Source organism: Phaseolus vulgaris, chromosome 11 (assembly GCF_000499845.2).
Source record: "Phaseolus vulgaris cultivar G19833 chromosome 11, P. vulgaris v2.0, whole genome shotgun sequence".
In the NCBI taxonomy this organism is placed as follows: Eukaryota; Viridiplantae; Streptophyta; class Magnoliopsida; order Fabales; family Fabaceae; genus Phaseolus; species Phaseolus vulgaris.
This window is the reverse complement of record NC_023749.2, coordinates 47,016,372-47,039,741: the sequence shown is the minus strand read 5'-3', so window position 1 is coordinate 47,039,741 and position 23,370 is coordinate 47,016,372. Positions and strand designations below refer to the sequence as shown.

At 31.6% G+C, this 23,370-nt stretch overlaps 2 protein-coding genes, 1 non-coding gene and 1 pseudogene across 4 annotated transcripts; 3 read left to right on the top strand and 1 right to left on the bottom strand.

The window, feature by feature from the left end:
- Positions 1–859: 859 nt before the first annotated feature.
- Positions 860–5,072, bottom strand: LOC137824692 (uncharacterized; annotated as a pseudogene).
- A 3,890-nt stretch (positions 5,073–8,962) lies between these two features.
- LOC137809023 (uncharacterized mitochondrial protein AtMg00810-like) lies at positions 8,963–9,897 on the top strand. Its single transcript, XM_068610166.1, has 2 exons — positions 8,963–9,083; positions 9,164–9,897. The coding sequence occupies exons 1-2, from the start codon at positions 8,963–8,965 to the stop codon at positions 9,895–9,897; spliced, it is 855 nt and encodes a 284-aa protein (XP_068466267.1).
- Positions 9,898–14,452: 4,555 nt separating this feature from the next.
- On the top strand, positions 14,453–14,525 carry TRNAA-UGC (transfer RNA alanine (anticodon UGC)). Its single transcript has one exon. It is a non-coding gene; the product is annotated as a tRNA-Ala (tRNA).
- A 4,280-nt stretch (positions 14,526–18,805) lies between these two features.
- On the top strand, positions 18,806–23,104 carry LOC137819718 (uncharacterized). 2 transcript variants are annotated; one of them, XM_068623709.1, is made up of 7 exons: positions 18,806–19,068; positions 20,117–20,484; positions 20,743–20,970; positions 21,116–21,470; positions 21,554–21,681; positions 21,841–21,976; positions 22,576–23,104. In XM_068623709.1, exons 2-7 carry the CDS (start codon positions 20,141–20,143, stop codon positions 22,813–22,815), a joined length of 1,431 nt encoding a protein of 476 aa, XP_068479810.1. In that variant the 5' UTR covers positions 18,806–19,068; positions 20,117–20,140; the 3' UTR covers positions 22,816–23,104. The 2 variants fall into 2 exon arrangements, with proteins under 2 accessions (XP_068479810.1, XP_068479862.1); XM_068623761.1 differs by having other exon boundaries at positions 18,983–19,171.
- The last annotated feature ends 266 nt before the right edge of the window (positions 23,105–23,370 follow it).

Genomic DNA, 23,370 nt, shown 5'->3' with positions numbered 1-23,370 from the left:
TTTGTTTGATGTTGGAGTTGTCATCTTCTAAGAGTGGAGTGAAAGGTTTTTTTTTTGTTATAGAGAAAAGTTTGTAAGAAAGCTTAGAGAGAAAATGTGAAAAATTATGAATGAAAGTGTTGTCATTCGAAAATTATTAATATATTTATGAAATATTATTTTTTATAAAATAAAGAAACCACTTTTATTTTAATGACCGTATTTTGGAGAAATCAAAAGTTGAATTTGTCGAGTATCGTGTAAATGTCAGATATTGTAATGATCATGGATTTAAGACATAATATAATGAAATGAAAAAAAAAAAAGTCAAAATGTGAAGTGAAGTTTAGAAATCACACCGAACATGAATGGTGTACAAGAGCATATGACTTCTCATCTATGGAAAAAAAAAATTTCAAACCACATTCTTGTTGACACATTTATTATGGTCAATAAAACTATATCTATAATAAGATATTGATGAGATATAATATTAAGGGAATGATTGTTATTAGAAGAGATAATTGTTAACTAAGAGTATAAATAGAAATATTCAAATAGCATTCAGTATGAGAAACTTTTCATAGAAAATCTCTATATAAGAAATTGTGATGTCCATTAGACAGCTATAATGAAAGTGGAGATTATGTACATTACTATCATCTTTTATCTTTTGTTCTATTTCATCTTCACTATCATCTTTTACTTACATTTGAATTATTTATTAATCTTTTATAATTTATATTCTGCAAATCTTTACGTTTGCATGACAAATGAAGCTGAATAGAGTGGAAAAATCAAGAGAGACCAACTTCTGGTTTTTCTGAATTTATTTTAATTTCAATAGAAAATGCTTTGCTAAGTGCAGAAACTTTAGTTAGAATATATCTTCCTTGATTCATTTTCATCAGATATTCATGTGAAGACCAAAAAAAAAGGTGTAAACCCTGTTAATCAGGGACATATTTAGTCCTCGTATTGTAATGCTCAAACCTAGGATTACCATAATCAACACCCCTCATCTCAACTGGTTTTTTCTCTGCTCCAACACCCCCCAAATGAACTTGTCCAACCTTTTCTCGTTGCCGATGCTTCGACCTTTGCTTCTGGCTCTTGGATTTTGCATAAGATGGAACCTCGCTTGATCCATAGAACTCAGCATACTCCTGCCTTTTCAATGAATGGTGCTTGCTTAACAAAGAGGGATCCTTGGAAGAGCTTGGTTTCATCTTTGCAGCCTCATTTCTGAATATTTCTCAGCTGTATTTGGAGTGTGAACTTGCTTAGTTTCGGTAACAACTGAATCAAAAGTCCTTTGCATATCTCCCATGGGGGCCTCCACCTCATCTTCTGGCATCTTAAGACCATCTTTCAGAGGTGTCAGGCCTCTCTTGGTGCTGTCAGATTTGGAACGCCATGGTATGATTTGAAAGAAAGAACTAAATGTTTCCATGGAGAGATTAGAAAGATACACAAGAAGTTTGCTGAAAGATGGCCATTCTGTCTCCTCCTTATGGCCTTGACCTTTGAATTCACTTTTTGATGGTGGCTTCTGCATTATGCATGCAGTGTAATCAGTCAACCAACATGAACAAGATTTTTTAAAATGAAGAGCACGACGTGACAATTAAAATATGACAAAATGAAATGTTAAGGCTCAGAAAACAAGAGTTGTTGTCAAAAGGATGAAGGAAATATACGGGAGGGGGGAAATCCTACTATGAACCTGCCAAAATGACAATATAGAAGAAATGAAAGAAAAACTATTTCACTTTAGAAAATGAACAAGCTTTGTCATTCAAAAGAATTATCACCGTTTGAAGTAACAACACATTTGCAAAATTGTCAGGTTGCAGCAGCGAAAACGTCATATACCTCTTAATTTTATGTTATTGTTAAGAAAATTGTTACGGCAGAATAGCCATAAATAAACATACTGTTTTGGGGATGAAAGATGATCCAAATCCTTGCTGAAGCCTGCATGTTGCGTATCCTACTAAAACAGCACCAACAACTGTGAGGACATCTGCAGAAAATCAAAGAATGGAATTTAGCATTAACATTGAAGAATGCTGTAATAGAGAGCATTTATGGATTACATAAACAGCTTCAAGCTTTAGCCCCAAAATAAAATTTTCAAATTTACATAATGCCCATTTTCTTCACTTAATAGCACAGCACAGCAGAAAAATCACATCTGCCAGTGGCAAACACCAGGACAGATTTACAGAACTTTTTGATAAAAATATTAAACAAACCCACCAAGGGCAACAAAATGAAGTTTAAATTCATTTTCTGATTGAAATTTTCAATTTCTTTTCTGGACCACGCAAGGGAGTTAAGATTAGGGTAGTGCAGATACATCAATTGCAAATTCTAAATTCTGTTAGAAATATAACATCTAAGATACACTATCTTAGAATATTTAGACTATCTTAGATTATCTCTCTTTTAACATGATATCAGAGCAATATCCTCTATGACTTGTTTTCTCACAATCCCATTGTTAGGTTCTCTGAGACTTTAGAATTTCAATCAGTGACCACTTTTGCTTTGTCACTTATTTCCTGCATGACTATCACTTTTCCATTGTATCCTAACCTAATTTCGTATATCAAGGTCATCATCCCTTTCTTTTATGAATTCTCAGTAGTCTAGATTGACGCAGAATGGACAACCCGAGATGACTCATAACTCTACCAACAACAGCAATAACAACAGAAACTTGTACAACCAAATCAGTTGCAATCTTCTCAGCAACCTGTCATCCAAGCATCATCTGTTAAGCAAAAGACTTCCATGATGAAAACATCTCTTTCTAGTATTCTTCAGCACAATCAACAATCGAATAATGTTCAACAATTAACACAGTCTGTGCCTGAGCAACACTCCCAGTTATCAGGCAAGAACAACCAACCAGCTTTTTCAAAGGCACACTAACTCAGCTTTTCCAATGTGCACTAGCCCCGGCTTTATCTCAACTTTTGTTTTTTATTAATTATTATTAATCGCAGGAAAGTTATTTATTTTATTGTAACTAGCTAAAACTAAGTTTCAGTATGAGGGGAATGTTAGAAATATAAGAAATATCTACAGATCTTTCAACAAATTCGTTTAATAGCTACATATGTCAAACAAAAGACTAAGAATTTAAACCTGTAAGAGAAATTGAACTGGATTGATATTCACAATCCTCCCGGTTGAGAATGATTTGTCGAAGAGCAGCATTTCCTCTATCTATGACCAACAAGGAACACGTTGGACGAACATACACCACATCAAAATCATTTGAGAACTTAGCATCCTCACTGGGCCCATCCCTGTAGCCTGCAATATTTGACTTTCCTCCAGCAATGGTTGTCACACCTAAAACATATTTCCAAAAATTAGTAACTGATACCTTTTCACAATTCTCATGGCTACTAATACAACACTTCTTTATCAATGTTTATTGGTAATTAATATCAAACTCAGTTCTGTTATTGTTATTCTCTACCAATGGACTGCACTAGTCCAGACTCCCCCAAACTCACTTATTCTTTTAACTTTAGTTTAACATATACCAGCATCTCCAATCTTTCTGATAGCTAGATTTTGAGTATCAGCAACATAAACATTCCCCTTATCATCCACAGTTATGCCTTTGGGATGATTGAAACGAGAATCACTTGGTTTTCCATCTACGTGACCAGTGTAGCCTTGAAACGACCCTGCCACCAATCTTCCTCTACTATCTGTAGCAACATAGAGACGAAACAGAGTTAAATGTTATGTCCAATAACTAAAAAATAAATCATTGTAAGCACTCAATAACTCCAAAATTCTACTCCATTAACTAGAAAAATCTCATATGCTAATGCTGGCATGCTATGATAAACCCATAAACCAAGTACAATAAAGCTTTTCAAGTTTTTCATTTTCTGTTACCTTATTTTTTTGCCTGGGCACATATTCAAAAGACTAAAACTACCATTATTTTTAATCACCATTCTTATTATGTTTCTCCAGCAAAATATAAACCAATTTGAAGAAAATAAAACATGCCAGCCAAGTTTGTATGCCAAAACTGTCATGTACCTAGCTATCAAGTTTGATAGGTATAGAAGGAATGAGGACATGAGCAACCATACACTGAGATAAGGGCGGGGTGATTCGAACAATGTTGCTATTAATTGCATCAACAGCAAAGAGTTCACCATTTTCAGCCGAAATACGGATCCTATGAGGAATGACCCCTATATCATTTCCTTCAACAACAGTCTCTACTACATAACCATTCTCAAATTGAAGAACATTCCCATCTGAAAAGCAACAATCAAATCACGTGTTATAAACCACACCATGAGCCACATAAACATGTTAAACCATACAAGATAAATTCAACAAATTTCTTATAAAGAAAAGTTAGACAATTTAAAAGAAAACATCCAACCTGACTGAGGGATCTTGGAGTTAGACCTTCTCCATTTGAGAAATGAAGACAGATGCTCGATTAATGATCCTGATACATAATTACACGAACGAGAAATATCAACTTTTGTGAAAAAATTATATACATATAAGGGGTTTTCTTAAAGAAAAAGAAAGCCAAAAGGGTTAAATTTCATTGAATCTAAGCAGAATGCTATAAAAGGAAAATAATCCCCAAATGCTCATTCAAAGTGTCCAATTCGTGAAACCGCAGATAGGATCAAACTTTAGAATACCCTTTTGAAAAAAGATAAAAACAAAAGAAGAACATGAGGAAAAATCAAACTTTTCATACATGGGTACGTAAATGAGGAAGTTGCTTCTTTTTTTCAAAAGAAAAACAGGTTCACCTGAAGGAGCAGCATGAGCTTGAAACTGAAGAGAGAAAGTGAGAGCAAGCACAGTGAAAGTACAAAAAAGGTGATTAGTCATAGTTGTGCGAGTGTGAATGATCCAACATAAGGTGATTTCTTGTCAGTAATTATGGAAGATGATGAAGGGGCATTTTGGGAATAAGGGCCTGAACGTGATCAAGTAGAAGCCATAAAGTGCTATCTGCAAGTTCTGCAACTCATACACTTCTGTTGTTTTTAATTGTTATCTTCACCGCCTCAGTGTCTCTCCTTCTTGTTTGAAATTTAATGAAAAACATGTTATGTTATGTTAGTTAATTAATGATATTTTGAGTAAAAACTAATTCATTTAATTAAAAAATAATTTATAAAAGGGATAAAAAAATTAAATGAATTTTGTAAATAGAAATGGATGATAAAGTGGGTAGCTATTTGGTTTGGGTTGTTATACGGGTTATTAGTTTTTGTTTATTTTCGTGGTCCATGTCTTTGGTCTATGTTCCCTTTTTTATAAGTGTACTCCTGTAATTACAACAGATTCACTGAAGTAAATAATATTTTCTCCTTACCTTCGTACCAGTTATTCTTCTTTTTGTGCTTCTTCAGACTTAGGGTTCATCAAGTCCCTTTTCTGTTCATTCTGGTTTCGTTTACAGTGTTAACATTGCAGCGCCTCATTTGATCCAAAGTGCAAGCGCTTTTGTCTTCTACACAAGGTCTCTTTTTCACCGATTGGATTGAAGCCACAACACCTTCCACCATCTCCCGCAAGGCACATCTTCATCTCAGTTTTGCATTAATCGTGTTATGGTATCAGAGCTCTTCAATTGAAGAGCTCTGCTGTGTAACTCTGATTTTCTTGTTTCAATCTCTTTTTTCTTTTTCATTTTCTTTCTCAATCTGTCTCCGATTCTTGCTTTTCTGATTTTTCTTTTTTTCCTTATTGTTTCTCCTTACAGATATGGCGGAAGAACAAAATAAGACCTCTTCCTCCTCCACTCAAACGGAACAGTCGACCCCATCAGCCAGAAGTTACCTGTACTTGCATCCTAACGAAAATCCAGCCACATCGTTGGTGTCGCCGCTGCTGGAACCTTCGAAATACCATTCCTGGAGTCGCTCCATGTTGACAGCGTTGAGTGCAAAAAACAAAATAGAGTTGGTTCTTGGAACGCATCCTTGTTCAGCAAAGGATCACTCCTCTTACCCTTCCTAGTACATATGTAACAATATGGTAGCGTCTTGGTTAGCCCACTTATCTTTATACCCATTAGACAAAGTATTGTATGGATGGAAAAAGCTTTGGATATTTGGAATGATTTGAAAGTTAGGTATTCTCAAGGTAATTTGTCTAGGGTTTCTGATTTACAATTTGAGGCTGCTTCTTTAAACAAAGGTGATCTATCTGTGACAGATTATTTTACTAAGCTGAGGATTATTTGGGATGAATTAGACAACTTTAGGCCTAATCCTCTGTGTGTTCATCAAGATACGTGTAATGTTGCTTCTGTCATATGTCAAAGAAAATGTGAGGATCAAGCTATGCAGTTCCTTAGGGGTCTAAACGATCAATATCACAACATTCGATCTCATGTCTTGCTTATGGATCTTGTTCCCTCTATAACGAAAATTTTCTCCCTTGTGGTTCAACAAGAATTAGCTAGCAGTCATCATGTTTCTAATATCAATAGTGCTAACACTAAACATATGAATACTTCTGTTGTTTGTACCTTCTGTGGTAAATCTGGACATTCTGAGAATGTATGTTTTAGAAAAATTGGTTTTCCTAGTCAAGATAATAAAACCCTAAAAAATAGTGGAAATAGAAAACATTGTACCTATTGTAATAGAAGTGGTCATACCATTGAATCTTGCTACAAAAAACATGATTATCTTGTTGGATATAGGTTTTATGGTAATGGTCAAAATAACCAAGCTAATAATATGATTCTTGTTGTTGATGATAGTTTTTCTGAGCATTGTTCAAAAGAACAGGAACACAAAGATAGTCCTTTTACAGCTCAACAATATCAAATCTTATCTGAGATGTTCAAACAAAATGGCAACGATGGTGCTGCCCAAATAAATCAAGTGGGATCCTTCTCTGCAATCCAAATCACGAAGTTCTTTAGCAGTCTTCAACTGGTAATACCATTTTAAATTCTGCAATTAAAACTGAAAATTTCTGGATTCTTGACTCTGGAGCAATAGATCATGTATGCACTGTTTTATCAGCTTTTACTGCTTATAGGAAAATCAATCCTATTCTCATTAACTTACACAATGGAAATCATGTGTATGCTGAATATTCTGGAACTATCATTTTCAATAAAAAGTTCTTTCTTAAAGATGTTTTGTATGTACCTCAGTTTTCTTTCAATTTGATTTCTACTTCCAAACTTTGTCTACATCTGAACTGCCATTTGATCTTTTTCTCTACCCACTGTATTATACAGGACAACATAACTCAATAGAAGATTGGTTTAGTTAGTGCCAAAGTTGGCTTGTACATGTTTAATTCTGCCATTTTTCTTTTTCCTACCGTGCTTAATATTGTTCCTTCTGTTCATTACATTTCTAAGGACTTTAATTTGTGGCACTATAGACTGGGATATCTTTCTGATGAAAGATTACGTGTGTTGAGAACTCAATATCCTTTTATTTCTTCTGAAAAAATACATTTGTGTGATATTTGCAATCGTGTCAAACAAAAGAAACTCCCTTTTACTTTAAGCACTTCGAAAACTACAACTGTATTTTTATCTTATACACATGGACATTTGGGGTCCTTGTTCTATAAATTCTATGCAAGGTTTCAGATATTTTTTGACTGTTGTAGATGACTTTTCTTGTTATTCTTGAACTTTACTTTTACATGCAAAATTTGAAGTTAGACAAAAGATTGTTAGTTTTATTGTCTATATTGAAAATCATTTTCATACTACTGCTAAAATTATTCGTACGGATAATGGCCCTGAATTTTCTATGAAAGATTTCTTTTCCTCTAAAGGTATTATTCACCAAACAACAAGCATTGAAACACCCGAACAAAATGGCATTGTTGAACGCAAGCACCAACATCTTTTAAATATCACTTGTGCTTTAATTTTTCAAGCTCATTTACCTTCTCTTTTTTGGGATTTTGCTGTTCAACATGCTACTTACCTTATTAACTGTACTCCTACTCCATTGTTGCAAAACATTGCCCCATATGAGAAACTACATGATAAACCTTGTGATATATCTAATTTACGTGTTTTTGGATGCCTTTGTTACTCTAGCACTCTTATTGCACATAGAAAAAAGTTAGATGATCGGTCTGTGCATGGCCTTTTTCTTGGATTTTCAGCTCATACAAGGGATATATTTTCTTAAATCTAAAATATCATCGTATTGAGATCTCAAGGCACATAGTCTTTTACGAAAATCATTTTCCATACATGTCGAAAAATGATAAAAATGACAGTCCTAACAGTTTGTCTTTACCTATACCTTCAAATTATGATATCAATTATGATCTTACTTTTGAATCTACAAATACTACACCTGAGGACACTGCTTTACGTGAGGATATTTCTCCACGTGAGGATACTACTCTACATGAGGATAATTCTTTGATTCAAACGATACTGATGCACCACCTAGACGGTCCAGTAGACCACGACAACCACCCACGTACTTAGAAGATTTCCATACTTAAATACCAAATGCAAGCAATGTAAGTTCTAAATACCCTATTCACAAGTTTCTTTCTTATTCAGCTTTATCATCTACTTTTAAAAACACTATTCTTTCTATATCCTCACACACGGAGCCTCGAAATTATAATGAGGCTTCCAAGCATGCCTGTTGGAAGTAAGGGATGCAAGAAGAGTTTAATGCTCTTACTACCAATCATACTTGGCAGCTCATCCCTCTTCCCGAAGGGAAAACAACCATAGGTTGTAGATGGGTCTACAAAATCAAACATAAATCAGATGGCACTCTTGATCACTACAAAGCATGCTTAGTGGCCAAGGGTTATACTCAACTCGAAGGTCTTGATTTTCTCGATACATTCGCTCCTGTCGCCAAGCTCACTACCTTACGAATTTTGCTTGCGGTTGCCACTGCTAATGACTGATATTTAAAGCAACTAGATGTCAACAACGCTTTTTTACATGGCGATCTACACGAAGAAGTTTATATGCAATCACCACCTCGCTTGTTTGTCCCTACATCTCAACATGTTTGCAAACTTCAATGATCCCTTTATGGACTTCGCCAAGCTGGTAGGCAGTGGTATGCTAAGTTATCATCTTTTCTCATTTCCCATAATTATGTCTTATCGTCTGCCGATCATTCCCTTTTTTTGAAACAAGATACAAACAAACTAACTGCTATCCTTGTCTATGTTGATGAACTTGTACTTACTGGAAACAACATCGAGGAAATCAATCACATTACCGCCATACTACATCAACAATTCAAGATCAAGAACCTTGACGATCTCACATACTTTCTAGGACTTGAAGTTGCCCGAAACAGCAGTGGTTTACATCTCATTCAACAAAAATATGTTCTGGATCTTCTCCATGAGACAAGAATATTAGATTCTGCTCCAGTGCCCACTCCAATGATCCACTCCTCTCGATTGAAATCTTCTGAAGGCATTCTCTTTTATGAGAAAGACTCTTCCACATATCGTCGTTTGATTGGCAGACTTATTTATCTCACTAACACAAGACCAGACATCACTTTCAGTGTAAACAACCTCAGCCAGTTTCTCTCATCTCCAACTAAAGCTCATCAACAAGCTTTTTTTCGTATTCTCCGCTATCTCAAAGGCAATCCAAGTTCTAGTATCTTCCTTCACCGCAACAGCCCCATACATCTACGTGCCTATAGTGATTCGAACTGGGCTACCTGTCCTGACACCAGAAAATCTGTAACTGGTTTCTCCATTTTTTTGGGAGAGTCTCTCATTTCGTGGAAATCAAAGAAACAACAGACTATCTCTAAGATCTTGTCTGAGGCCGAGTACAGGGCACTTGCCACTACCACTTATGAGTTACAATGGAATTCCATACACTCAACCAGCCACTCTTTTTTGTGACAATCAATCTGCTATCCAAATCGCTTCCAATCCAGTCTTTCATGAGCGTACCAAGCACATTGAAACCGATTCTCATATTGTCAGAGAAAAGGTCACTACTGGGCTTCTCAAATTACTTCCAATTTCATCTTCCCTACAAATTGCCGACCTATTCACAAAACCTCTTACTCCAGCTATGTTTACTCAACTTAAATCCAAGCTGGGAATGCAAAATATCTACTCCCAGCTTGAGGGGGGTGATAAAGTGGGTAGTTATTTGTGTTAGAATATATGGCTTTAAACTAGAGGGGGGGTGAATTGTTTAAAGAGGGTTTTCGCAAACTTTTAAGCCTTGAATGAAATTACTTCGAGAATACCTTGATTGAGAAATCAGTTTTTCAAAACACAAAGCTAAAAGCACAGCACCAGTAAAACAATCGGTTGTTTATACCAGTAAACAAATATCAAAACTGAATTTAAAGAGTTAGGGATAGAGGGAATGCACACAGATGTTTATATTGGTTCACTCTAAACCCAGAGCTACATCCAGTCTTCTCAGAAACCATTGAGGAATTCCACTAAGCAATCAAACCTAGATCACTTACACCACAACCAAGAAAGTGACCTTGATCCCCTCAAGACACACACTTCTCTTGGCCAACACACCAACACTAAGAATGTTGATCTTGATCCCCTCAAGAACACACAACACTTCTCAGCAAAACACACAAATAAACTTGTTCAACAGAATACAAGGATTACACTTGTTACAAAAGCAAATATGAAATCAATACAAGCAGAAATCCTATCTCACACTCTTTGATCAATCTCAATCTCTAAGCAATCTCAACTCTTTGAAAAACTCAAAAACTTGTGTTAAAATCTTATTACTCAAATCTGTTTTTCTGAATATATTCAAAGATATTTTTTGTTATCAAATCTTAACAAACTTATTCATTGCATTTAAAAGATTGGTCAAAGCATTAAAGACTGGAGCGTAATCAGTTAAAACATTTAAAGCTCAATCAAAGCTAAAACAGTTTTTCTGTTATGGTACCAAAACAAACAATCGGTTGTTTCCACGAATCAATCGGTTGTTTTAGTTTTAAGAGCTCAACCATTTGAAAAACAGTTTTCAACCTTTTCTAAAAACACCTAAGTATAAAACAATCGGTTGTTTTTCACTTAGTTTGAAAAACACTTTTCTTTTAAAAGATTGAGAATGCCTATGCTTTGGATTCAATCAAGAGTGGATTACATAACCAATCTACCCCAGATCCTATCTAGGACAACTCAGCAACAGCAAGCACAACCTAGCCTTCAACATCCTTCAAAGGGTTTGGATTCTTCAAAGCTTGAACACTACTTGGTTCAACAATTTGGTTTGGGTTGTTATACGAGTTGTTAGTTTTTGTTTATTTCCTTGGCCCATGTTCCCTTTTTTATAAGTGTACTCCTGTAATTACAACAAATTCATTGAAGTAAATAATATTTTCTCCTCACCTTTGTACTAGTTATTCTTCTTTCTATGCTTCTTCAGACTTAGGGTTCATCAAGTCTTTTTTCTGTTCATTCTGGTTTCGTTTACAGTGTTAATATTACAGCGCCTCATTTGATCCAAAGTGCAAGCGCTTTTGTCTTCTACGCAGGGTCTCTTTTTCACCGATTGGATTGAAGCCACAACACCTTCCACCATCTATTGCAAGGCACATCTTCATCTCAGTTTTGCATTAATCGTGTTAATGGAATAAGTAAAACTTTATAGTTTTTCTAAGTAGAAAAGAGAAAAGAAAACTGAAATGCCTTTTCTCAATTGTTACTTTGCTGTTGGGATTTGTCTTCCTTGCAAAAGTGAACCGATTTTACATTGGGTCTACATGTTATTTTGATTTGTTTTAAGAAAACTTTAAAAATAAATAAATTTAAATAATATTTTTAAAATTTAAATTTTAGGTATAATTATTTGAAATATAAATTATAATATATTATTATTTATTTATTAAATATAAATAGTATTTTATAAAACACATTCACAGTAAACTACCATATTAAAAATGACCGATTTAATTTAACTAATAATTTCTTAATTTGAGTTAATTTATTTTATTGACTTTTCAAACTAGTTGGACGGGTTTAGTATAGGAATTAAAAAAATATATAAAATGATATTTAGATATTTTATTATTAAAGTGAAAATCTCATGTAGATAAAATTTTTATTTAGGTTTTATATTTTTATTTAGATATCTAATATGATTTTTTATCATTTTAAATAATCGAAAGTTATTTTTTGACATTTAGTAGTGAGTAGAGTAAAGTTGTTTAATCATATTTATGTTTAGAGCAAGTTCCTTTATGATCTCTCTTCTTTTAAGTAAATTTTGAGTTTTTTTGTTCACGTGAGTATATATGTTTTGCATGTAGTGTCTTTGACTTTAGGATTAGTCTTTATTAGTTTAGGGTCATATTGAAGTGTTCAGATAATTGATCAGAACTATGTGGTGCAAGTTAAATTATCCTTATTTTCTTTAGGGGTTAGAGCTCTTTGTGAGTGTTCATCCTTTTAATCAAGCAAGAGAAGCTAGTTTTATCTTTCAATAGAAATTTAGGTTTCAAGGGAATTGAGATGCAACTTTTGGAGTATTTTTTGCATCAAATTCTCTTAGCATCAACACCCTACACCTACTACCAACACCCTATGCTCAACGCCAACATCATGTGCTTAGTGCAAGCACCCTGAGATCAAGCTCCAACTTCCTAAGCTCGAGTTGTTTTCACAACACTTGTCATCTTCGCTTAGTTATCTTTTTGTTTCTTTTATATAGGTCATAAAATTGAATTAAATCTTATAAAAATTTACCACTTTGTAAATTATAACCGATTACAACTTTCTAAGACCTATATTTGATTAAATTTGTGCAACTTAAGTGTTTAAAACAAGTAAATCTAACATTTATCAAAATGAAAAACAAATACTAGTTATATATTCAATTTATTTTTTGAAATTTTAAATGTATGTGATCAATGTTGATATTTTTTAATTATTTTAAATGTATAATTATTTGTGTAATTGAATGATATGTTGATGAGTGAGATGAACTATGAATCACATGGAATATGATTCAAACATAGTATTTTCAAGAAAGAAAATACTATGTTGAGGTTGTTAGGATGTACATTGATTAGGGGTTCATCTAGAAGGAGATATCCTAACTCTATTGATATATTTGAATCATATAAAGGAAGATTATCAAGTGGTCAAATCATATGATTGAGTCTGAAGTTTGAAAAATAACTGATAATAGCAAATCATATATGGATAAACCCTATCATATGAGTTTAATGAATTCATATGTTTATGTGATTGTGTGGAGAGATTCCCCAATGAGAGTAGTAGCACAAATGTAGATCTTTTAATCTGAATCAATTCACATGTCTTCCGGAAGTACAATCAAATGTCAATGTGTGGATGTGAGTTAATTTCTGTCATGAGTGATGTTGAACATGAGATATTTGTAAGTGCTTGATTGTTTAGTACATGAAGATTGATGAAATGTAATGATTCATATATTCATAATTGTATTCATTGAATTAGATGAAATATGACTATTCATATTTTTTTGATTGAATTTTTTGAATCTAATTATTGAAAGTTTTAAAAATCTCTAATTTATCCAATTTTCTTGTAGTATTTGTTGTTTTTAAAATTTTGTAATATTCGTACTTTAGATGAAAGTAGAGGCTACAAGTGATAAATCTTAATAGTAAGGAGTTAGTATAAAAATATGGAAAAACCTTTTATCTTTTGATATATGTATTTAAATTTGTTTATATAAAGAAATAATATTTTGTAATCCAATATTATATAAAATATATATATATATATATTTACGTGTCAATAAAACAAAACTATTCTTCATCATCTTAATTAATATATATATCAAAATTTGATATATGAATTACATTTGAAGAAAAGGTTATTGATAATAAATATTCATAATGAAAAAAAAGTAGCTTTAATTAAAATAATATATTTCAAGAAAATAACAAGACTTCCTCAACACTAGGTCAAGAATTGTGAAAGTAGTAGCTAGAAGAAGAATAAGGATTCCAATTTTGTTAGGTGAAGTCACTCTCAACAAGTCTTTTGGAAACTTAGTCAAACTATAAGACATCAAATATCAAGGATTAGGATTGATTCACACAAAAATATAAAAAATATTGGTGAAAAAAAATCAAATTTGAGTTATGAGATAAAGGATCAAAAAGACTATTTCTAAAGATGGGTTAAGTTTTAATAACAAAAGTTACATTACAAAGATAAATAACAATATTCATCTTCGAAATGATTGGATGAAGTAGAATTTTCTACTCATTTTAAGAAGAAGACAATTTAAGGTTTCTTCCATAACAATACAAGAAAATCATAAAATAGAAATCAATTTTTAGAGACCAAAATAATTAGTTGCAATAGTAACTAAATTAGAGACCATTTTAAAGACTAAAAAAAATTAGTTTCTATTATTGTTAAATAAGTTTTATCTCTCTATTATATATCAATTGTAAAAATAGTATTAGGGGATGTAGCTCAAATGGTAGAGCGCTCGCTTTGCATGCGAGAGGCACGGGGTTCGATCCCCCGCATCTCCAATTTTATAAATATCGAAAGTTTATACTTTTTATATTCATATTCTTATCAACAAGACATCGTGTAAACAAAGATTTGTGTACAAAATTTAACAAAAATGTATATCATATTCTTCAATTTCGCTCATGGAAGGTTCAATTAGAGGAATTTCACATTTAAAAACTTTTGCTCCCTAATTTTTTAGTCTCTTATTTCTCAAATGAATTGATTTACCAGTTTAGAATTAATTGTCAAGAATCTTCAAGATTTCAAGATTTCATAGCAAATCTATAATTACTCATTAAAAATGAAAAGAAATTAAAGGAATAAAGAAATAAAACTACGTAATGTTTTTTTAAACTAGTTCACTTTCAGTCGAATAATTTTTTTATTGGTTAAAACCAAAAGGTTTTACAAATAAAATTATGTAAAATATTAGTAGATTGTTCACTAACGTTGTATTTGCTTCAGATTAATTTGCAGTATTTGCTTCAGCTGATATCTTTGGGACAGAGGGTGAAAAGTCAGAGAAAGTGGAAGAAAGTAATGAATGTGGTGTGATTTATGTACCAATAATATGTATACAAGTTTATAAAGAAAGTAGTGAATGTGATGCAATTTATATACCAATAATGAGCATAAAAGTTTATAAACAGGAAAATAAATTTTATATTTATTGTTTTTATAAAAAAGTAACATTTAAAAAGGTAAAAAATTATTTTTAATAATATTTTTATATTTAGTTTTACATTTAATTTTTAAAGTGGTCATTATTTACATGAAATAAATATATATAAAAATCTGAATATTAATTATTCTTTTTCTAAATTTTAATTAATTTTTACTTGTTATATGTGTATATAATAAATATGTTAATATTAACTGATAATTACTTTAAATAAATGAATATTCTTCACATAAAATATTGATAGCAGTTTCTTTTGCGCCTAATAATTCACTAATCTAATTAGTGATTCACTAATCCGATGTGATTATTGAAGCAAATAAGTTTGACTTCTATGCCCTAAAAAAATATCCCAAATAGATCGTAATGAATTTATTAATTTTTATAATACGTGTTTTAAAAATTGCAACTTTATATAAATTTACAAACACTTTTATACCATATTAAATCATCACGGTTATGTATGATAAATTTACTAATTTATAATAAATATCTTAAAAATCATATTTTTAATCTAATAATAAGTATTCTTTCAAGAAAGTAACCTGTAAATGTTTTACATTCTCATTTATATTCAAAGTTATTTTGAATGACAAGTCAATTAATTTTTATAAAAGTATTCTACTAATAATTTATGATTAGATAATAATATTTTTTTTTGATTTATTTATAAACAAATTAATCATCTGCCCAATAATTGTTTATACTATATCTAATACTATCTGTCCTTTTCATTTGACAAGTACTATGTCACTAGCTTTTGAGTTAAAATATGTTTAACTTAAACAGTTAGTTTATAAATCATGAGAATATACTGTTTATGTGTATACTAGTAAAAATTCATTTTGTTTATATCATGAATCAAACACATGTAGTGAAGTTACATTTGTCTTTTAAAAGTTATCTTGTTTTAAAGGAAGTGTTTTTATTTTTATTAAACTAAAATGTAATTGGTACAATTTAACTCCTAACACTAACTTCAACCCTAATCTTAACCTTAACTCTATATAAGTAAATCATATTTTTTTAATTAATTTTAATGATAAATGTAAAATTGTAATCTTACTTTTTTTATCAATAAAAAAAAATTATTTATCAATCATACATATGAGATACACACAAATTTTCACAAACGAATTTAAAGACATGACAAATTTACACCGCATATTTTTATACTAGTTCGTTTGTAAAAGCAGACTACGTATAATTCTTGGACATACTAATATTGCAAATATATAACAAAGTATTATTTAGAACTTAGACACTCTTGACAAGATAACTTGAGTATTATTTGAACACAACCACTTCTAGCTAAGACTTGAGTAGTTTTTGGAACACAACCACTCCTAGCTAAAAGAGTTTTACAAAGAAAGAGTGATTTAAACAATTACACGGTTTTACCCACTAGATAGATAGTTAATGTCTTTCAATAGATACAAAGTTTGTATACTCTTCTAGTTTGCTATTGAGCACAAATAATGTTATTGTGAAGTTCAGGGCACAAAAAACTGAGTTAGAATATGGATAGTGTTTCAACAACTCTAAATCACTTCTTATTATCCTTTAACCAGAGAAGATTGCTTTATACAAAATGTTGAGGAAAGATTTATTATAAATCATTTTCTGCTTGTTGAGAAATTTTAACTCAGGTCTTAACCTTCAAGCTTGTGTTTGTCCTTGCTAAGACGTAAAGATACATTAAAAGTATTCCATGCAACATTAAATACTTATTTCTTCTTCAAAAAACATCTCAATAGCTAAAATGACTTATCATACCTAGGTCAAAGAGATTTCACCCAAAATGGAGTAAAGCAAAAGATTGTAGCAACATATAGCCTTTTCAAGGTTGATATAAGGCATGTCAAGATGCTTATTAGGGTAGAACAACTTTAATGTGCCTTTCGGGAGATCTTTCATGTAAATAGGAACTTTAAAAAATCTTTTTAAAGACGTAAAAATGAAAATATTTCCTTTAACACAAAACAAATTTATAAATAATTTCTTAAAGTACAACATTAATTTAAGATTTGTGAGAATATTAACTATAACTTTACTTATCTAACAAAGTAAGAGATCATAATGTGTTATATCGTCCTTAAAATAAAGCACTGACATCTTTTATGTTTATAAAAATTATCAAACATATTTATACTTTACTTTATTGTTAAACAATAATTAATAAAAAACATTAAAATACTTTACTCTAATAATAACAACAACTCTCATATATATATATTAGAATAAAACAATCCATGTAAGATAAAAAAAGTAAGGTTGCTCTAACAACAAGTAATCCTCTTATAGATTATCTAGAAATATGTTTGAATATAACTTTCTAACTTTCCTCACTTAAGTCTTGAATGTCTTTAACCAAACTATACAAACTACAATAGAGTTTTTTTTAATACTTGACAAGTAGGTCACCATAGTTTGAGAATTAACTTGGACCTCTATAGATTGAATTCATTTTTCTTTAGCTAAACATAATCCTAGGTAAAGTTTCCATAATTCTATCACAACCCATCTCTATTAGTAAGAGCTTCTCATTCAATTAAAAATATTGCTTATTCTACAAAATAGAGGAGATTGGATTTTGTCATGTTTTATCTTCTACAAATTCAATCGGATTAATTACTTCCCATAATCCAATTGGTTAGTCATCATAGAATGAATCAAATCTAATTTTATCCGAATTGACAACTTAGTGAAAGACCTAACTTTAAAAAATATATAAATTATATAAATATTTAAAATTATAAAGTTATATGAAATTAAAAATTGATTATATATGAATTTATATAAAAGTGTATAAAATTATATGAATTAATATAAAACTATAAAGTATTTAATTTATATAACAAAATTATATAAAATACTTAAATTATAATGTTATATAAAATTGTATAAATTATATAAAAGTATATAAACTAGGTAAACTATATACAATGACAGATTTATATAAAATTATAAACTAAAAAATTAATAATAACTTTTTTAAAATTATAAAAATTTATAAGTTATATAATTATAAAATGATAAACTATATAATTATAAAATCATAAAATTATATAATTTATATAATGAAATTTATAAATTAATATAAATAATTTGCAATATTTTTTTTAAAAATTCATATAATAAAATTATATACATTTATAAAATAAAAATTATATAACAGAATTTGTATTACTCTTAAATAATAATATTTTAAAAAAGTTTAAAATAATAATTATGTTAGAAGGATTATAAATTGATTGTAAGAAGAAATACAAAAAATGTCATTTTTAAATATTCATATCCATTTCTAAATTATTTAAGTTTGTTGTGATTAGTTTAAATAAAGAGATTAGATTATTACTTGAGTAAAAAATTGTGGTCACAATTACCTATTTAAATTTGTACCAAATAATAAAATTATTTTTATTTAATGAAAAAATAAAATAATCTAATTAAAACTCACCAAATTTTCTTATGAAAAAAAGTGTATCAAGTTAGTATGGAACAATTTTGAATTGAAACCACTTATAGAAAAAAAAAGAAAAAAAAAAGGAAAAAAAATGGTCTGATAGATTTTTTTTTCTCTTAAAAAGCCCAAAATTCGAAAAAATGGCTTGGTTTGAAAATACTTGACCCAGCTAAAATTAGGAAAGAAGTCAAAAATGGCAACCTTGCCATGTCACCAAGTTAGTACACATGTCAAAATATGATTAGTTTCTCCACGTAAACTCTTTCTTACCTGCGCAAAACCTGCAACCCCTCTGCTCTTATTAGAGAATTCACAAAGCTTCATTTTTCATAGTTCGTAGTGTCCAAATTTTTTTTCTTTTATTTCAAATTTTTCTTTAAAGTTTCTTCATCGATTCAATATCTTCAATAATCTGGTAAATCTTCTCTCTATATTTTCTCTTTGATTCGCTTCCCCGAATTCTCAGAATAACAGATCTGAGTCATATTCTGCCTCTGTTCGATCTGCATTTTGCATAGGTCAATGTTTTCTGAATGTTTGCTTTGTGTGAATGATGTGGCCGTCTTTGTTCCGATTTTATTTTTTATTTGTTAGGGTTTGACTTGGCTCAGATGTAGCTTGATCGCGTTTTCTCGCATGATTTGATTGATGTCTCATCTTGAATATTTTTTTGTGTGATGATTGCTGGTATTGTGATTTTCACTGGTTGTCTGATTGGTTTGCCTGTATCATTGTAGTTATTTTTATTTTCTAAACCACAATGACATGCTAGGTTGCATCCCTTCTCTTAGTCAATGCATGTGCTAGTTTTTATGAATTTTGGAATTGTTCAGTATCACCAATTTTGTCCATTTCCATTGAACATTTAAGCAACTAATTTAATTAATATTAGTTAATTAATAATATATAAAAACTTTCTTATGCTCAATCATGGGGGTGCATGACTAGTTTCTGGATGTGATAATCTTTCATTATTTCAGTTTTTTCCAGAGCTGAATCCCTTTTCTTTTTCCTTTTTTTATATGATTTTTATTGTCACTATTTTACATGAATGAGTTGAATGCTCATAATCAAAAATAATAGTAGAAACCTATGCTTTGGTGTTTTAATAGTTTCCTTATCCAATTAACCTGGGTGTAGTAGTCTTGTACATATATACTCCATGCATCATAGGTTTTGGGGACCAGATCTCATTTGAGATTCTTCATAAAGACTTGCAATTGAAATAACTTCATAAAGACTTACTGTGTCATGTTGATTTTTGCATTACTTGATTTTTTTTTTCTTTTGAATTGTCATTTGGATGCAGAGGTATGCTTTTGAATTACAATTTGTGTTTTCCCCCTCTTATCTTGGGTTTTGCCTTTTTATATTAATTGTCATTTGGATGCAGAGGTGTGCTTTTAAAGTACAATTTCTGTTTTTCTCCACTCTTATCTATGTCCTATAAGTTTATGGCGCAGGTTAGATTCTTGTAGTCTGACAAGATGGGAGGTGGGTTTAGAGTGCTTCACCTAGTCAGACCATTTCTCTCATTTCTTCCGGAAGTTCAGACTGCTGACAGGAAAGTGCCATTTAGAGAGAAGGTCATATATACTGTGATCTCTCTGTTCATTTTTCTCGTTTGCAGTCAGCTCCCTCTGTATGGAATTCACTCTACAACTGGAGCCGATCCATTCTATTGGATGCGTGTTATCCTTGCTTCAAACCGTGGAACTGTTATGGAGCTAGGAATAACCCCCATTGTGACTTCTGGGCTGGTAATGCAACTCTTGGCTGGGTCAAAGATAATTGAAGTGGACAACAATGTGCGGGAGGATCGAGCTCTCTTGTTAGTATCTTTCTTTGTAACTTATTTATTTTCTTGGCACATGTTTTTCACATTTTTTCTTTTTACAATACCTATGATTTAGTTGGTTGGTTTCGTGGCTATCAATTTTTCATGCATTCATTCATTTAGTGACATATACAGTTTATTCTCTTGTGCACTGGGTTATATCTTATGGCTGTCAGTTCTTATGAGCTTTTAGATATTTTATGAGGCTTTGCACTGTTATAAATATTGACATAATTTCTTTTCGTATTCCAGAAATGGAGCACAGAAGCTACTTGGCATCTTGATAGCTATTGGTGAGGCAGTTGCATATGTTCTTTCTGGGATGTATGGTAGTGTGGGCCAACTTGGAGTGGGAAATGCAATCCTCATTATCCTCCAGCTCTGTTTTGCGGGTATTATTGTGATATGTTTAGATGAGCTCCTTCAGAAAGGGTATGGTTTGGGATCTGGAATTTCTCTATTCATTGCTACTAATATATGGTAAGTTTTATTATCTTTATTATTAGTAATAATTTAAATTGTTTATAGTTTATTTCCAGCATTGATCTTGCGTCTCATAATAACAACTATTAGAAGAGTATGGCCTTTTATCAGAAAACTTATAAAAATTCTCTCATTATGTTAGTGAAAACATCATATGGAAAGCATTCAGTCCCACCACCATTAATAGTGGACGAGGAGCTGAATTTGAGGGTGCTGTCATAGCACTATTCCATTTGTTGATAACTAGATCGGACAAGGTTCGAGCCCTTCGTGAAGCATTTTATCGGCAAAACCTTCCCAATGTGACAAATCTGCTTGCTACTGTCTTGATCTTCCTAATTGTGATATACTTCCAAGGTTTCCGTGTGGTTTTGCCTGTGAGATCAAAGAATGCCCGTGGGCAGCAGGGTTCATATCCAATCAAGCTATTTTATACCTCCAATATGCCAATTATTCTTCAGTCTGCCCTTGTGTCCAATCTCTACTTCATTTCTCAGGTAGTGAAGTTTAAGGATGGTAAATTGTCATCTGGAGTAAATTTTCTTTACAGTTTTAACCAGATTTTATTGTATTTGTACAGCTTCTACACAGAAAGTACAGTGGAAACTTCTTTGTTGATCTATTGGGCAAATGGAAGGAGTCTGAATATGGAGGTGGTCAATCTGCTCCTGTTGGTGGTATTGCATACTACATCACTGCTCCTTCCAGGTAAGAGAAATGCGGCCCACTGTATTGTTTATGGTTTATTATAATGTAAATTTGTGCTACTTTATTATGTCGTGCCGATATGATCTAAAATTTCAATCAACTACATTTTACCGCCATTATTATTTGTTGCTAAATTTCCATTTTGGCACTTTTTTGCAGCTTAGCTGACATGGCAGCAAATCCTTTCCATGCATTGTTCTACCTTGTGTTTATGTTGTCAGCATGTGCCTTGTTCTCTAAAACTTGGATTGAAGTCTCTGGTTCATCTGCTAAAGATGTCGCAAAGCAGCTGAAGGTACGTACTGATTAACATGCATTTTTGTAAATTTATTATTTTGTTTTGTATATGCAACTTAAGCTCTTCAATATAATAACGAGCCGTTTTCTCATCATTATTTAGTTTTGTATCTGCATGTTTGAATTCTTGTTTCCCAATTGAATTAGTACTGGAAATATACTCTTAAAACACTTGAAGCAAAATAGATAAGAATCATAGGATTGGATGAGCTAACATATTGTCTAATGTAGTATTTAGCCCTAACTTTTCTTTGGGCTTATCTTTCTAAATGGAGAAAAAACCTCTTGTAGTATTCCTTTTTTTAATAACCATGAGCCAAAAAGTAGAGCTTCTATAAAAGCTAGTTAGAGGATCCTCTACTTTAAGAAGAGAAGCCCAAAGCAGTTAGGCCACACACTACCTAAAATATTCAATTGTTCTAGCATCACTGCAATTTTATTAGTAATGTTTTTTTGTAAGCTGGTAAGTCTGATCTTCAAGCACTCTGTCTCATCCTATGGAAATTGATCTTTGTAAAAACTCGTGAGCTGAATCTATTTTGATGCTTGTTAAAATTTCTGTTGTCATAATATAATATCTTGGTTTTTAATTTACAGGAGCAACAAATGGTAATGCCTGGACATCGGGAGTCAAACCTTCAGAAAGAATTGAACCGATACATTCCCACTGCTGCAGCATTTGGAGGCATTTGTATTGGTGCTCTGACTGTGTTGGCAGATTTCATGGGCGCAATTGGTTCAGGGACTGGAATATTGCTTGCAGTAACAATCATATATCAGTACTTCGAGACATTTGAGAAGGAGAGAGCTAGTGAGCTTGGCTTCTTTGGTTTCTGATTTCTGCTTAGCATTTACTGTTGGTGAAGCAATTCTCCTACCACACCTGCAGTTTTGCTGTGTATTGAGTACTGCTTGTAGGTTGTTTAACCCAGTAAGGAAGAACTTTAGATTAGTTTTAATCTTTTCTCTGCGGAGGAAGCCCGTAGTATATCACTGTAAACGTTTTTGATTTTCTCTGAATAGACTTGTGTTAATTTAATGTCAGTCTGATACATGGGCTAAAACTGGATCTTAATTGATAGCTTAGTTCTAGACATTACCTGCTATTTCATATTATTTTTCTTGACGTGTGAAGCATTCATTTTTGACAAGAATCTTTCGTTGGAAATAGTACTAACAGATTGAAAGTGCTGAGGTCGTGCTTTTTTTTAAGATTATAAACGTGGGCAGGTTGTAACAATTGACATTGTTTGTTGGGGAAAATAAACATTCAAGCTTGTCATTTCGTTGACCATGCAGCAACATTATTTGTGTTTTTTTTTTCTTAAAATAAAAAATTATTCAATGACATCTAACTCTTCTTTCTCCTACTCTTTGACTGTTTAAGTAGTT